Below are 13,180 nucleotides of genomic sequence, written 5' to 3'. Positions count from 1 at the left end.
ACTCGCGTTCGACCCTACGATGCAAATAAAATGGCTTGTAAAACGGTCAGGTGCTTGTAGTCTCGCGTTGTCCAGCTTCCAGAAGATGCGTTTTGACGATGATGAACTTTTGCTGCTGCAGTCGCCATTCTCCACGCTATCCAGAAAGGTTGAACGAGGATGCCTTGGAACTTCGAAGTTCTTTGTAGTGTTGAGAACAGAGCATGTATGGGCACCGACCTTTTAGCAGGGCAAATAAAACGCTAAGTTGTACCATTTGCCACATGCTACAAAGCTGTAATGATGCTTTATTATTATATTAAAACATAAAAACATTTAAAACACTTACAACTTCGGTGATTTCTTCACGTATAAATTCTAATAATCTATAAGCGCCCATTCTGTGCCTTGTTTTCACTTATTCTATTGTGTGACATATTTGACAGAACGGGACTGACAGAAAACACGAAGTATAAAACAATACACATGTATAGACAACCAACTCCGACACTGCACAGGGGTTCGCAAGCTACATTCTCACGTAACAGGCACCATCCAAATTTGCGGAGACTATTCCACGGGATTGAACGCTGCTCTCCAACCAAATCAGTACCCACTTCTACTGCCCGACGACATCTTCGCCAAGTACTGAAGTACTGTAAGTACTTCAGCCAGATCGATTTGTCCGACGCCTTCTTGCAGGTGGATGTTGACGAGCAGTGCCGCAAGATGCTCACCATCAATACACATTGTGGCCACTACTCCTACAACCACTTCCGGCTATCTTGACGACGTCATCATCGGCGGTCGGACTGAAGAGGAGCACGTTCGTAATTTGCGGGCTGCCCTGACCCGAAAAGTGCACGTTCCGCAAGCAGAAAGTGCAGTGCGTGGGTCATGTTGTCGACAGTCGCAGGCTACGTCCGGATCCGGCCAAAATCGAGGCGATCACCAAGCTACCGTCGCCTACCGATGTATCCGGAGTGCGATCCTTCCTGGGGGGCATCAACTGTTATGGCAAGTTCGTCCCCAACATGCGAAAGCTTCGCAAGAAGATTCTGTCCTCGGATCTGCTGCTCACTCACTACGATCCGAAGCGGGAGATCATCGTTTCTGTCGACGCGTCATCCGTTGAGATTGGGGCGACAATCAGCCACAAGTTTCCCGACGGCACCATCAAGGTCGTGCAGCACGCGTTAAGGGCACTCACGAAGGCAGAGCAGGGCTACAGCCAGACGGACCGCGAGGGTTTTCACAAGATGCTCTTTGGACGGCACTTCCGGCTGCAAACCGACCACCAGCCTCTGCTCCGGGTCTTCGGCTCCAAAAAGGGAATACCGGTCTACACGGCAAACCGGTTGCAACATTTCGCCCTGCATCTGCTCCTCTACGATTTCGAGATCGAGTACGTGTCCACCCACAAGTTCGGCAAGGCGGACCTCCTTTCCCGGTTGATCAACCAGCACGTCAAACCCGAAGAGGACTACGTCATCGCGAGCCTCAACCTGGAAGAGGATCTCAGGTCAGTTTTAACCAATACAGTTAAAGTGTTGCCTCTCAATTTCAGAGCCGTCGCGCAAAGCACCCAAGCAGACCCGCTGCTCCGGAAAGTCTACCACCACATCCAACACGGTTGGCCCGAATCCAAACTCTCGGGTTTCGAGAGCTGCGCAAGCGATGCCTCGAACAGCTTCATCGTGGTCATCCCGGCATGCAGCGTATGAAAGCCATCGCCCGAAGCTACATGTACTGGCCCGGCTTGGATGCCGACATCGTCAACTTCGTCAAGACATGCCAACAGTGTGCGTCCGTAGCCAGATCGCCTCCTCACTCTCCACCGGAGCCGTGGCTTACGCCGACCGCTCCCTGGCAGCGCGTCCACGTCGACTACGCTGGCCCGATCGAAGGCGAGTACTATTTGATCGCCGACGCCTTCTCCAAGTGGCCAAAGATCATCCAAACGACCCGAATCACCTCAGCGGTGACGATTACCATTCTCCATGGGTTGTTTGCTCGGCTTGGTATGCCCGTAACACTAGTCAGCGACAACGGTACCCAGTTCACGAGCGCCGAGTTCGCCGATTCCATCCACAGTCGAATGGCCAAGTGGAGCGATTCGTGGACACCTTCAAGCGGGCCGTGAAGAAGATTCGAGAGCGGAGAGGATCGATACAGCAAGCACTGGACATCTTCTTGTTGACGTACCGAAGCACGCCCAACTGGGCGCTACCTGACCAGAAGTCGCCATCTGAGGTCATGTTCGGGCGCAAAATCCGTACGTGTCTCGAGCTTCTGCGTCCTCCACCGCACCGATACGAAAACCAGTGCAACTGTCCGACGACAAGAAACCAAGATCGTTCTGCCGGAACGACACCGTCTACGCCAAGCTTTACGGCCGAAACGGTTGGAAATGGATTCCCGGCACAGTCGTCGAGAAAATCGGAGACGTTATGTACAACGTGTGGATTGAAGATCACCGAATGCTGCGCTCCCATATCAATCAGCTCCGGAGTCGCCAAGCTGCTGGCACTACACCGAAGCAACCCGTCAGGCAGGCCACCTCCAGCCAGCATTCGTTGCCGCTCGACATCCTTTTGGGTGCCTGGAACTTCCGAAATCGACTATCTGGCACGCCGACACCGTCGCTTGTCCCGAGCGCCTCTGCATCGTCACCTACGTTGGAACCAGTCCAGAGCCTATCCTGCTAGGTTCATCTACCGAATTCGAATCCGCTGTCGAAGTTGAACTGGTGGTAGATCTCCCTAGGCGTTCTTCACGGACTCGAAGACCGCCAGTCAGGTTCGACCCCTACCACCTCTATTAAGAGGGGAAATGTTGAGGACAACCCTATCGCGCCGTACCAACCGGTACTGCGCACGCCGCTGGGCTCGCACTCGGCAGCATAGCTGTCACTGTGTGATGCTGGAGATGCGCATCAATGAATGCTTTGTGGTTGTCGTTATATTGTTTTTGTATAGAATGTATCAGTTTGTTTACGTCCCACATAGTTCGCGTGTCGCAATAAATTAGTTGTTTTATTTGTGATGAACGCGCACATTGTTCCCATGCAAAATTCAAATTGATTTTGAAATAGGTTCCCGGGCACCAAAATTCATGAAAATTTCGGCTCAGTTTGGCGTGCAGATTCAGAATACCTAATTATCTCAAGAGGTGTGCGCCGATTTGAAATCTGTCGGCGGCAGCGTTTTTCACTTTTTTGCCGGCGGCGGCGTGAAACGGCGTGGTCATAATATTTAAATTTTTGTTAGGTATATCCGTTAATCAACATCAGTGTTACATTTTTTAGTAACTCATCATGTTGAAGATGCAATGACTTGTTTATAGTTACGATTTAGTTATATATTTTTTATTTTCACATGTTTTTTTTTGAAAATTTATTGAAGTAATTGGTATGGTGAATCATCAATCAGCTGCCCAAAAAATTATCCAAAATGACATTCTAAAGGAATTCCCCGAAGGAATTTTTGAGGACTTCCCGGCGAAACTTCTAGAGGAATTTCAAAATAAACTCTGGAAAGAATTCCCGGAGGAACTCGTAGAGGAATTCCCGGATCCTAAACGAATTTCCAAAAGAACATCTAAAAGAATTCCCTGATGTACTCTTAGAGGAACGTTTGGAGAAACTCCTGGGAGAATTCCGGAAACAAATCTCAGAAAAACTCTTAAAGAAATTGCCGGAGGAACTATTAGAGGAATTCACGGATGAACTCATAGATGAATTCTCACAGGAAAATCCAGGCATCCTTTGTGCAACTCCCAGAAATACTTCTAGAGCAACTAGTAAAGTAATTGGCGGAGGAACTTTCGGAGGAACTCCTAGAGAAATTGGCGCACAAATTCGGAGAAGAATTCAAGAAGGAACTCGTAGAGAAATTACCAGAGGTATTCCTAGATGAGTTCCCGGATGAACTTTTTAAGGAACTCCCGGAAGAATTTCTAGAGCAATTCCCGAAAAAATGCGTAAAGAAATTCCCTGAGGAACTCATACAGGAACTCGTAGAGGAACTCGTAGGGGAACTCCTGGAGGTATTTCTAAAGAATTCCCAAGAAATAAGTGAAGAAATTCCCGGAAGAACTGGTAGAGGAATGCCCGGATTACTTCAGATATTTCTAGAGAAATTCCTGGGAGAACTCCTGGAGGAAAGTTCAGGAAAACTCCTGGATGTATTCCCAGAACTTTAGAGGTATTTCCGGAAAAACTTCTAGAGGAACTTCCGGAGGAATTCTTGAAGGAATTCTCGGAGGAAACTCCTGGCATACCTAGTGCAACTTCTAGAGAAAAAAAACTTATAGAGCAACTCGTAGTGAAATTGCCTGGATAACTTATTCCCGTGAAACTCGTGAAGGTGTTCTCGAAGATATTCGAATTCCCGGAAGAACTTCTATAGGAATTTCCGGAAGAACTTTTAGAGAAAGTCACGGTGAAACTCTTAGTGTAATTCCCAGAAAAAAATCGGTAAGGAATCCCCGAAGGAACTCGTAGAGGAATTTCCGGAGGAAATCCTAGAGAAATTCTTACAGGAATTTCTAGAGGAGTTGGAGAAACTTTTGGATGAATTTTCGGAAGAACTCTTTAGGAAACTCCTGGAAGAATTCCAGGAGGAACTGCTACAGAAATTGCCGAAGAACTCCCAGAAGAATTACCGGAAGAACTCCTAGATTAGTTATCGGAATATCCGATAATATACACTCGTATTTCCAGTACAATTTCTATGAACTCTTAAAGGAATTCCCGTAGAAAATAGTTAAGCAATTCCCGGATGATCCCAGAGGTGCTCCTAGAGGAATTGCCGGACGAACTACTAAAGGAATTCCCAGGAAGAACTTGTAGAGGAATTCCCGGAGGATCTCATAAAAGAATACCCGGAGTAACTTTTAGAGGAATTTCTAGAGGAAGTACTACAAAAAGTTCCAGTGAAACTTCTTTAGCAATGCCTGAGAAACTCCTAGAGGATGTCTCGGAGGAATCCCTCGAAATTTCCGAAGGACCTTCTAGAGTTCCCGGAGGAACTCCTAGCGGAATTCTTGATGAAACTGCTGTAAGAATCCTCAAAAGAGTTGCTGGAGAAATTTCATCTGTTCTGGGGATGAACACGACAAAACAATTTTCTCTAGAATCTCTTGCATTTTCTTCAATCTTCAGAATCCCTAGATTCTTTCTACAGCCATCGGTTATCTTTAGGAACCCCCGGTATCTTTGTGAACTCGATTTAATTCAAAGGGCTTTCGCCTTCAAAACATTATTGACGCGACATGCGAAGTTTAGAATTTTCCCTGGGCTTGAATTATATCTTCCAGGAAGCTTTGATTTCAGGCATGTGGTCGATGGCCTTTGCAGTAATGATTAGAATAGCTGAATGTATAATCAATGGCAAACAATTCTGTAAGAATCAGATCTCCAAGTCATCTGATATAGTTATACTGATCAAGACGCTGCATAGTATATCGAACATTTGTCGAAGTCATTTATGTGCCGGGAAAATATAATTCCAAGTTGGAGAGAATATTACAAACTGAGGGAGGGTAATAGGCCCAGTCAGACCCCTGAATGGGCAATGTGGGTTAGTTTATGGGAATGCCATTGAAGGTTTGTAATATTCTCCGAGGCTTTCGAAATCCAACAGGGCGCGTCCCCGGGTTGCGGATAGGGGGAAAAGGGAGATTTTTCACATTTGTACTGTAATCAGCCAATGTGGTATTATCTCCTATGGTGTTGTAGTGCGAATGAATGATCTCATTCTATGGGAATTCGAACCTTGTAATGTATTGTTTATCAACTTCAATTTTCTAAGCTTGATAAGGTTTTGAAGACAAACATGAGATGAGAGAATTGCCTAATAGGAAAGTCACATCAGCAAAGCTTTTACATATGCAAATGCTATCCATGGGGTCATGTCTAGCATTTAATATGTATGGCAATGACTGATTCTTACCTAGCAGGGGTACTACAAGACCACGCGGACAATTCGATTAAAGGCTTATTTGGGGATAATATATTTTCCAGAACTGAAGGGACATTTTTCCGGGGTGACTGGTCGGAGAGGGTAAAAGTTTCCGTTTGTTATAATTGACAAAATAAACAATCGGGCGCTTTTTCTTTCTATGACTTGCTTGGTATTTTGTGGATTATTGTTTTTTGGTTTTGGAAGGTATGCGATTCACTATTGAGCCTTAAAATTATTTTGCATCTGAATAGCATTGATATCGTCAAGTCTGCACCAACCCTAATCCCACACCAAAATACCCTTTTCCTATCCCATGGCGTTTATGTGGTCAGCAAAGACTATTCAGCCATTACCCCTCCTTATCATCGGCTTTGGACTGACTTGCGCTCTCATTGCCCCACCAAATGCTGCAAAATGAAAATGAAAATGAAAATGACATGCGAAGTTTAGAATTTTAAGCAACTACCGGTGGAACTGAGCGTAATTTGATCTATTTTAGCATTCCAAATTTTTAGAACTGTAGAAACATTGTAATGAAATGAATTAAGAAATAATAAATATAGTTTATCAATGCGTTTTTGAAATCGGCGTAGAAAATTGGAGTTCGGCGGCGTAAGCGGCGGCGCGCCGAAAAATAATAGGCGGCGGCGGCGTGAACAGAAAATCGGCGGCAGCACCAGCGTGGCGCGGCGGCGCATACCTCTTCTCAACACCGCCAAAGAAGCCAATTGTCAAATTATGGTGGGTTAACTAGTCGATTAACAACAAGGTTAACACCTAGTTCCCATGATCACGAACATTTTGTGGTGAGTGATCATTTCGAACAAGAATGTATTTTTTCGTGGAAATGGGTCATTCGGGGAACTGACTTTCGGAACTGATCCTAAAAATTATGTACGTTTTCGGCTTTGTAAGCGTCATAATCGGCAAAAATCTGGAAATCGGGAAATTGAATATGAATGGACACCTTGGTTATCAGGCCCCCGGACATGATATTATGTTTGAGATCTTTCCTCATGTAACAGATACCATACAAACAATGTTCAGAATTACAATTAATCACACTAATGCTATATTTTCCTTTTTTCTTGAATTTCCAGCGCGAGATGCATGGTTCTCGCAGAGCATGATGGACTACTTTAGCCAGACGTCGTCGATTCGCATCGTGGACATCCTGGTCAAGGTGCAACCTCCGCATGACAAGGTCATTTTGGACCGGCTGAGCGAATGGATCCGTGGCGGGTCGAACAAGATGCACGCCCTGACGCTGTTCGGGCACATTATTCAGAAACGACCGACGTGGCTGCACAAGGTGGGGAACCATCAGCTGGTGAAGGAGGTCCTGAAACTGTCCAAGATGGAGCGGGAAATTATTCCGCTGATTAGCGCCGTGCTGTGTATCATCGATCTGTTGCCCGTGATTCCGTTGGTGATGGGTGGAATGTTGCAGGATTTGTTTGAAATATTCAACTACCTGGCGACGTTCGATCGAAACACGTCGGTTAGCTTGCCGGAGGATCAGTTGATTCATCTACAGTTTGGCCTTTATGAGTTGTTCAATCGGTTGTACGGAATGTATCCGTGTAATTTTGTTACGTTCCTGAAGAGGGAGTATCGGGGAGAAAAGCAAGCGGTTTTCCAGCATACGATAAAGCCCCTGTTGGATACAGTAAAGATTCATCCTCGACTAGTGTCATCGGATAAAGACAATGAAATCAGCCAAACCCGGTGGAGGAATATGGAACCGCATGATGTGGTCAGCGAATGTGCTCGTATGGCGCTAGACTATATGGGAAAGCCGCAGGATATACAGAACAACCAACTTATGGGTAGCGAATGTCCTTGCTATGCAACGCCTATGAAACCAGTAGAGTTTAGTGCCATGACGGCTACCATAGACTTCCAATGGAAGGCAACGGTGAACTACTTCAATAAGACCTCAACCGACGACAAGCTTAGCATCATAGCGGTGCAGAACTCGTTTTGGTCCCCGAGTAACATGATGCAGCCGACACCACCTCCGGGTCTGGCCACTGTTCCCCATACTCCCAATCCAACCCCGAGCTACACTATCCCTTCAATATCGGGTCCTCTTCTACCGGCGGCTGACGGTGCTTCCCCACCGGAAGCAGCCGTCGAAGCCACTCCGGAAACCACACCGATGAAGGACATCGTGAAGCCAGTTCGACCGTACCCGATGAATTCAGGCGCGGTTCGAGCCATCCTAAATACCAGCCAACCATCATCACCAATCAAGAAAGAATCCGCCAGTGGCCATTTCAACTTCAACGAGAAAAGCATCGTCACCTCACAGAAGTTGCTTCGAATGGTAAACGATCGGAACCATTCGGTGATGCAGATTGCGTCTGGTAACACTACAACCACGACGGCAACATCGACCACTAGTAACAGTGTGCCTTCCAGTCCGCTTCCGATCGATCAGCCGACATTCGAGATTTCCCGAGTCTCCCAGAAGGTGGCGAACCTCAAGTTGACCCCCGCCGGCATGGTTCTCACTCCACGCTATGATTCGCCTTCGCTCATGCAGTTGTCCGATTCGACCCAAGAGGATCAGGAGGTGACCGACATAAACAGCCATCTGCTGCAGGATCAGCACCAGCAACAACTACAGCCACTACCATCGGCGCACCCGATGAAAGAGGCCTTCGATGCCGAAGATTTCGAACAGGAAGAGGGATCACCCTGTTCGGCTGGAGGGTTACACTTCAAAAGTTCTCAGTCGATGATCAACTTCACACGAAAACGGTATCGGATGCACAGTCAGTGTCTAGTGGATTCCGACCCCAGCTACAGCACCGGAACATCCCCAGCCGATACAAGCAGCTATATGCTCAAGAATAGCGGCGGGATCAGTGTTACACGGAGTGCCATCGGTGAGGCACTGAAAAAGCATCGCCGAAGGCACTCGCTACCCGACCTGAAAAAGTACAGTCTACGAGTGGATCCGAAAACGTTGGCTGGCGATAGGCAAGATTTGACGCTAATCGAAACGAACGGCGATAGCAGCAGTGGAAGCAGTCCCTCCGAAGAAGAGGCCATATCGGCGGCAACACACTTCAACAAAAAGCAAGAGCAAAAGACTGAAGAGCACATTCGTAGGAATATGGCGTTGTTTCAGGAGATCCGCAAAAATCTCACCAATTTGGCGGGACATCGGCCAACACAGAGTGTGGGACCACCGGTTTCCCAATTGGTCACCAGCGGCACACAAACAATCGAAAGTTACCCGCAGCCCTACGAGCAGATCATCTACGGTATTCTGCAGGAAGAACAAAAATTCAAGACCGATATTGCAATGAAACGACTGCAGGAGAAAGCCGAATCCGGAAACCGGATGGACTCCAATGCCATGCTTGACAAGTACATCGAACTGTGCGTGAAAAAACGGATGGAAACCGGCGACTCGCGAAAGGTGGAGGACATGTACCGGGATCATATCAAACTGCTTACCTTGCAGCTGCAGTTTGAGAAACACCGGAGAGAGATCCACGCCGAACGGAACCGTCGTCTGCTGGGCAAAAGCAGGGTGATACGAGCATTGGAACAAAACAACGATGCCCTGAAGGACCAGGTTTCCAGACTGACCAAAGAGATTAGTTCACTGAACACCGAACTGGCAAATTTAAGGCGAAAAACCAATGCCGATTGGACCAAAAGTTCGACGGAAGTGATCGAGCTGAAGGAGCGGTACGCGGCGGAAACCCGCAAAAATCAGGACCTACAATTGAAGGTCAAGGAACTGGAGGCGGCTATGAGCGAAGACACACAAACACGTAAGGAGCAAACGATGGCCCTGGAACAGGCACGAGGGGAGTTGTTCGATCTGACGAACGATATGGAACAGGCGCTGCATAAGGCCGATCTGGGCCAGCAGTACCGGGACGAGCTGACGCGGTTGCAGTGCGAAATGATTTTGATGGGAGAAATCCAGCTCAAGTGCAGGGAACGGCTTTCCCAGTTGGACAGTTTTAAGGCCAGGGACGCGGAAATTGCAATGATTCAGGAAACGTACCTGGACGAGGTGAAAGGTGAGTTTGGGGTTTGCCTTCGGATTGTAAGATTGAAGCAGCTAGCTGGGATTAGTTTCTCTGGGGAAAGCCGGAAACGTTATGCGGTTTAAGAACTAGCACAGGAATTTCATAGGTACGGTTATTTAGAGACTCGAAACTTTCAGTTTTAAACACTTTTTTCGTCGTCACGTTTTAGTTAGAGGGGTCAAGTGCTCTTTTTCGTAGAACTGTGGTCAGTATTTTTTGAAGAACGCATATGTTTACAATGACAAATTTCCATGTCTTTCCTGGCTAGATCACACTCATGGGAGCGAACTTCAGAAAGCGTAAAGATAGATCTTTCCGATAACGGTATATCGATATGCATGGGTGGAACGAGGTAGACCCTACAGCGACAGAATATGTTTGTTTACAAAAAAAAAAAGTTTAGACCCTTTTGCATGTTACTGCAAAAAGAGTCACGGATACATAGAGTTGACCGAAGCAAGAGCTTTAATAGCAGCCTGGTTATCTGAACAGAAGCATCCCAACTAACATTTATTGTGAATGTAAACGTCAGGCCCTATACGAATACATCTGGCGAACTTAATCGACATATATATGCTGTGCGAGCAGCTTCTATGCTAGCAAGTCATAGCTCTTTTCTCGGCTCCTGTGTAACCACTAACTGAATAACATCTTGAGAAAGCGCTTTTTCAGTCATTTCACAATTGTTAAATAATATTTATACGGCATCCCCAAAATTAATTGATTAAATATTATTAGGTTATGGATACCGTGACGTAATACATGTGGAAATGTCGCTTATAAAATTGAATAATTAAACCGTAATAAACCTACACTGAGGCAAAAACACTTAGGATTTTCATAAGTTGGAATTTATGAATGGACGATTTTTCTGTTTCATTATTCGCTTATTTATTTTATAGCTGTTGTGCTTGAGTTTCATACCTACAACTTATGATTGCCATAAGCGGCATTGTTGTGAAAAAATCAAATTTGAAAACTATGAAAATCGTTACAGTAACGGTATGGATTCCAATTAGCTGCTGCTTGGACAAACACCCATTACTCAAAGATCTGTTTTCGGAAATGAAGGACATTAAAAGTCAAATTGCCTTCATTTTCTAACTTCAAGAATTCTCCGCCAAAATCAACAATAAATCTGGGATTACGTAAGTATCACGATCGGTCGTTCTTAATCGATATCAACGATTGAATAAAGTGACAAGAAGCAAATTAGACGGTCATTATTTGCCACATAATGTTAGCCCAAGTGTTAGCCACTTATGCAAACTTAAATAAAAGAACAGTCGAACGCGTTCCTTGTCCTTTTATTTTAAATTAGGGGTAGGCGGGGCATTATGGACACCCGGGGCAGAATGGACACCCTCAATATTTTGAAATATGCGAACTTTTTTGAATTTTTAATGAATGGAGAATATAGTCCATTTGTATAAAACGTAGTTTCAGAAAAGAAACATTCGAAATTAAAATTATACTTGATTTTACACGAAAAAGTTGCGCCCTCCGTTTTTTGTGCATGGAAATTATAATTTTCACACCATCTAAAATAAGATTTAGTGATTAATTTATTGCAGGTCGATTAAAACCTGATATTTCTAGAACACATGCAAGTAGTTTTGCTGTATCTACATGCTTAACATGTTTATATTTTCTTCTTTATTATATCAAAAATCAAGTTTGGAAATATCTTCTGCTGACGGGGCAAAATGGACACTCACCTTTTTGAAAGAAGCGGCAAGGGAAAAATATAAGCTAAATCACAAATCAACCAAATTCTTCGATTTCAGTACATTTCCGGTTAAATGTTCACTATAGTAGACATAGGGCGAAACAAATTGGTCAAAAAACAACAGCAGTGGAAAATAGTTGTTCTAGGCACAGCTGTTCATGCCGACAAAAACGAAGCTTTATCCAAAACAGCCTGAATTTAAATTAACTGAACAAAAATGAACTACTTCGGCGTATTATTCATCCATAATAGTTGTTTTGTAATGAAATGACTTTATAGGTGTAAATAATGTACGAAATTCGTAAAAGTCTCATGGTGTCCATATTGCCCCATGGGGGTGTCCATTCTGCCCCGTATGCTTGAAGACGGTCATGAAAAACTATAATTTTTCGTAACATTTTTTGAAGTGGATAAATCATTTTTCTTCGTGAGCATTCTTATGCAATAGATGCTAAATAGACTTTAAAAGGATACATGTATCAAAAAACTGAACTTTCTTGACATCTTGCCAGGTAAAGTTGGCAAAAACCTTAGGGTGTCCATAATGCCCCGCCTACCCCTATCGATCAAGAAAAACCGATCATTTTACTTACTCGGTAATTCCCAGATGCAATGTCATGCCATGATTTAGAATATAATTAATTCATCCATAATCAATAAAATTGGAATACGAATATTATATTACTTGCGCCATGAAATTCATAATGAACAATATCGATTTCCATAAGCATTAGTAGTTGAATTCAATAAGAGAAAACACACGATAATCATAGTTTTTATCCGATGATATTCATAAGCGAAAACTTATGATTTTGTTAAGGGACTGGATATTGAATTTTTCCTCTTAATCATAAGTGAAATTTATGGCTTTCAACAATAATCGTAATGTCGCCAAATCATAAGGGGTTCTTACGTTCTTCCTAAGTTTTTTTGCCTCAGTGTACGCAACAAACGGACCGTAATGTAGACGGTTCAACAATACCGCATACTGTTCAAACTGTATCCCGAATGGGTGGTTAAGCAAATCTTATGGTTATCATTTATGATTGCCGTCCTCCTCCAGCTCGAATCGCCTTAACTTCTTAATCAAACCTACTCTTCCAGCGGATGATTATTTCACGTGGTAGGGGTAGGCGGGCATAATGAGCAGGTGGGGCATAATGAGCACCTTTACACTGTATATTTCCAAATTTTCGAAACAAATTGTTTGATTGCAGCTTTATTATCTCAAATCCAATAAATTGATGGCGAAACATTTGTCAAAAAAGCCGTTTGCTTTAAAAAATATAGTCAAAATGCGGAAATTGGTCATGTACTGGGGAAATATTATAAGAATGAGCTAACCTAAAATAAGGTTTTTGGAATCGAAACAACAACGTAGTGGGCATCTTCCAAATTTCTTGATATTTCCTGCATCAATGAAATGTATTTGTAACGTTTTCAAAATA

The 13,180-nt window shown here is 44.4% G+C and overlaps 1 protein-coding gene across 1 annotated transcript in view; it reads left to right on the top strand.

The window, feature by feature from the left end:
- The window catches only part of LOC109425317 (hamartin), a 54,191-nt gene that overhangs the window by 32,993 nt on the left and 8,018 nt on the right, over window positions 1-13,180 (top strand). The window contains exon 2 of the mRNA XM_029860661.2: window positions 7,046-9,994. Within this exon, the coding sequence (XP_029716521.2) occupies window positions 7,046-9,994 (2,949 nt within the window). The remainder of the gene's footprint in view (window positions 1-7,045; window positions 9,995-13,180) is intronic.

This window comes from Aedes albopictus, chromosome 1 (genome assembly GCF_035046485.1).
Source record: "Aedes albopictus strain Foshan chromosome 1, AalbF5, whole genome shotgun sequence".
NCBI lineage: Eukaryota > Metazoa > Arthropoda > Insecta > Diptera > Culicidae > Aedes > Aedes albopictus.
Note: the sequence above shows the minus strand (reverse complement) of the source record. Positions and strands in the feature narration are given on the sequence as shown.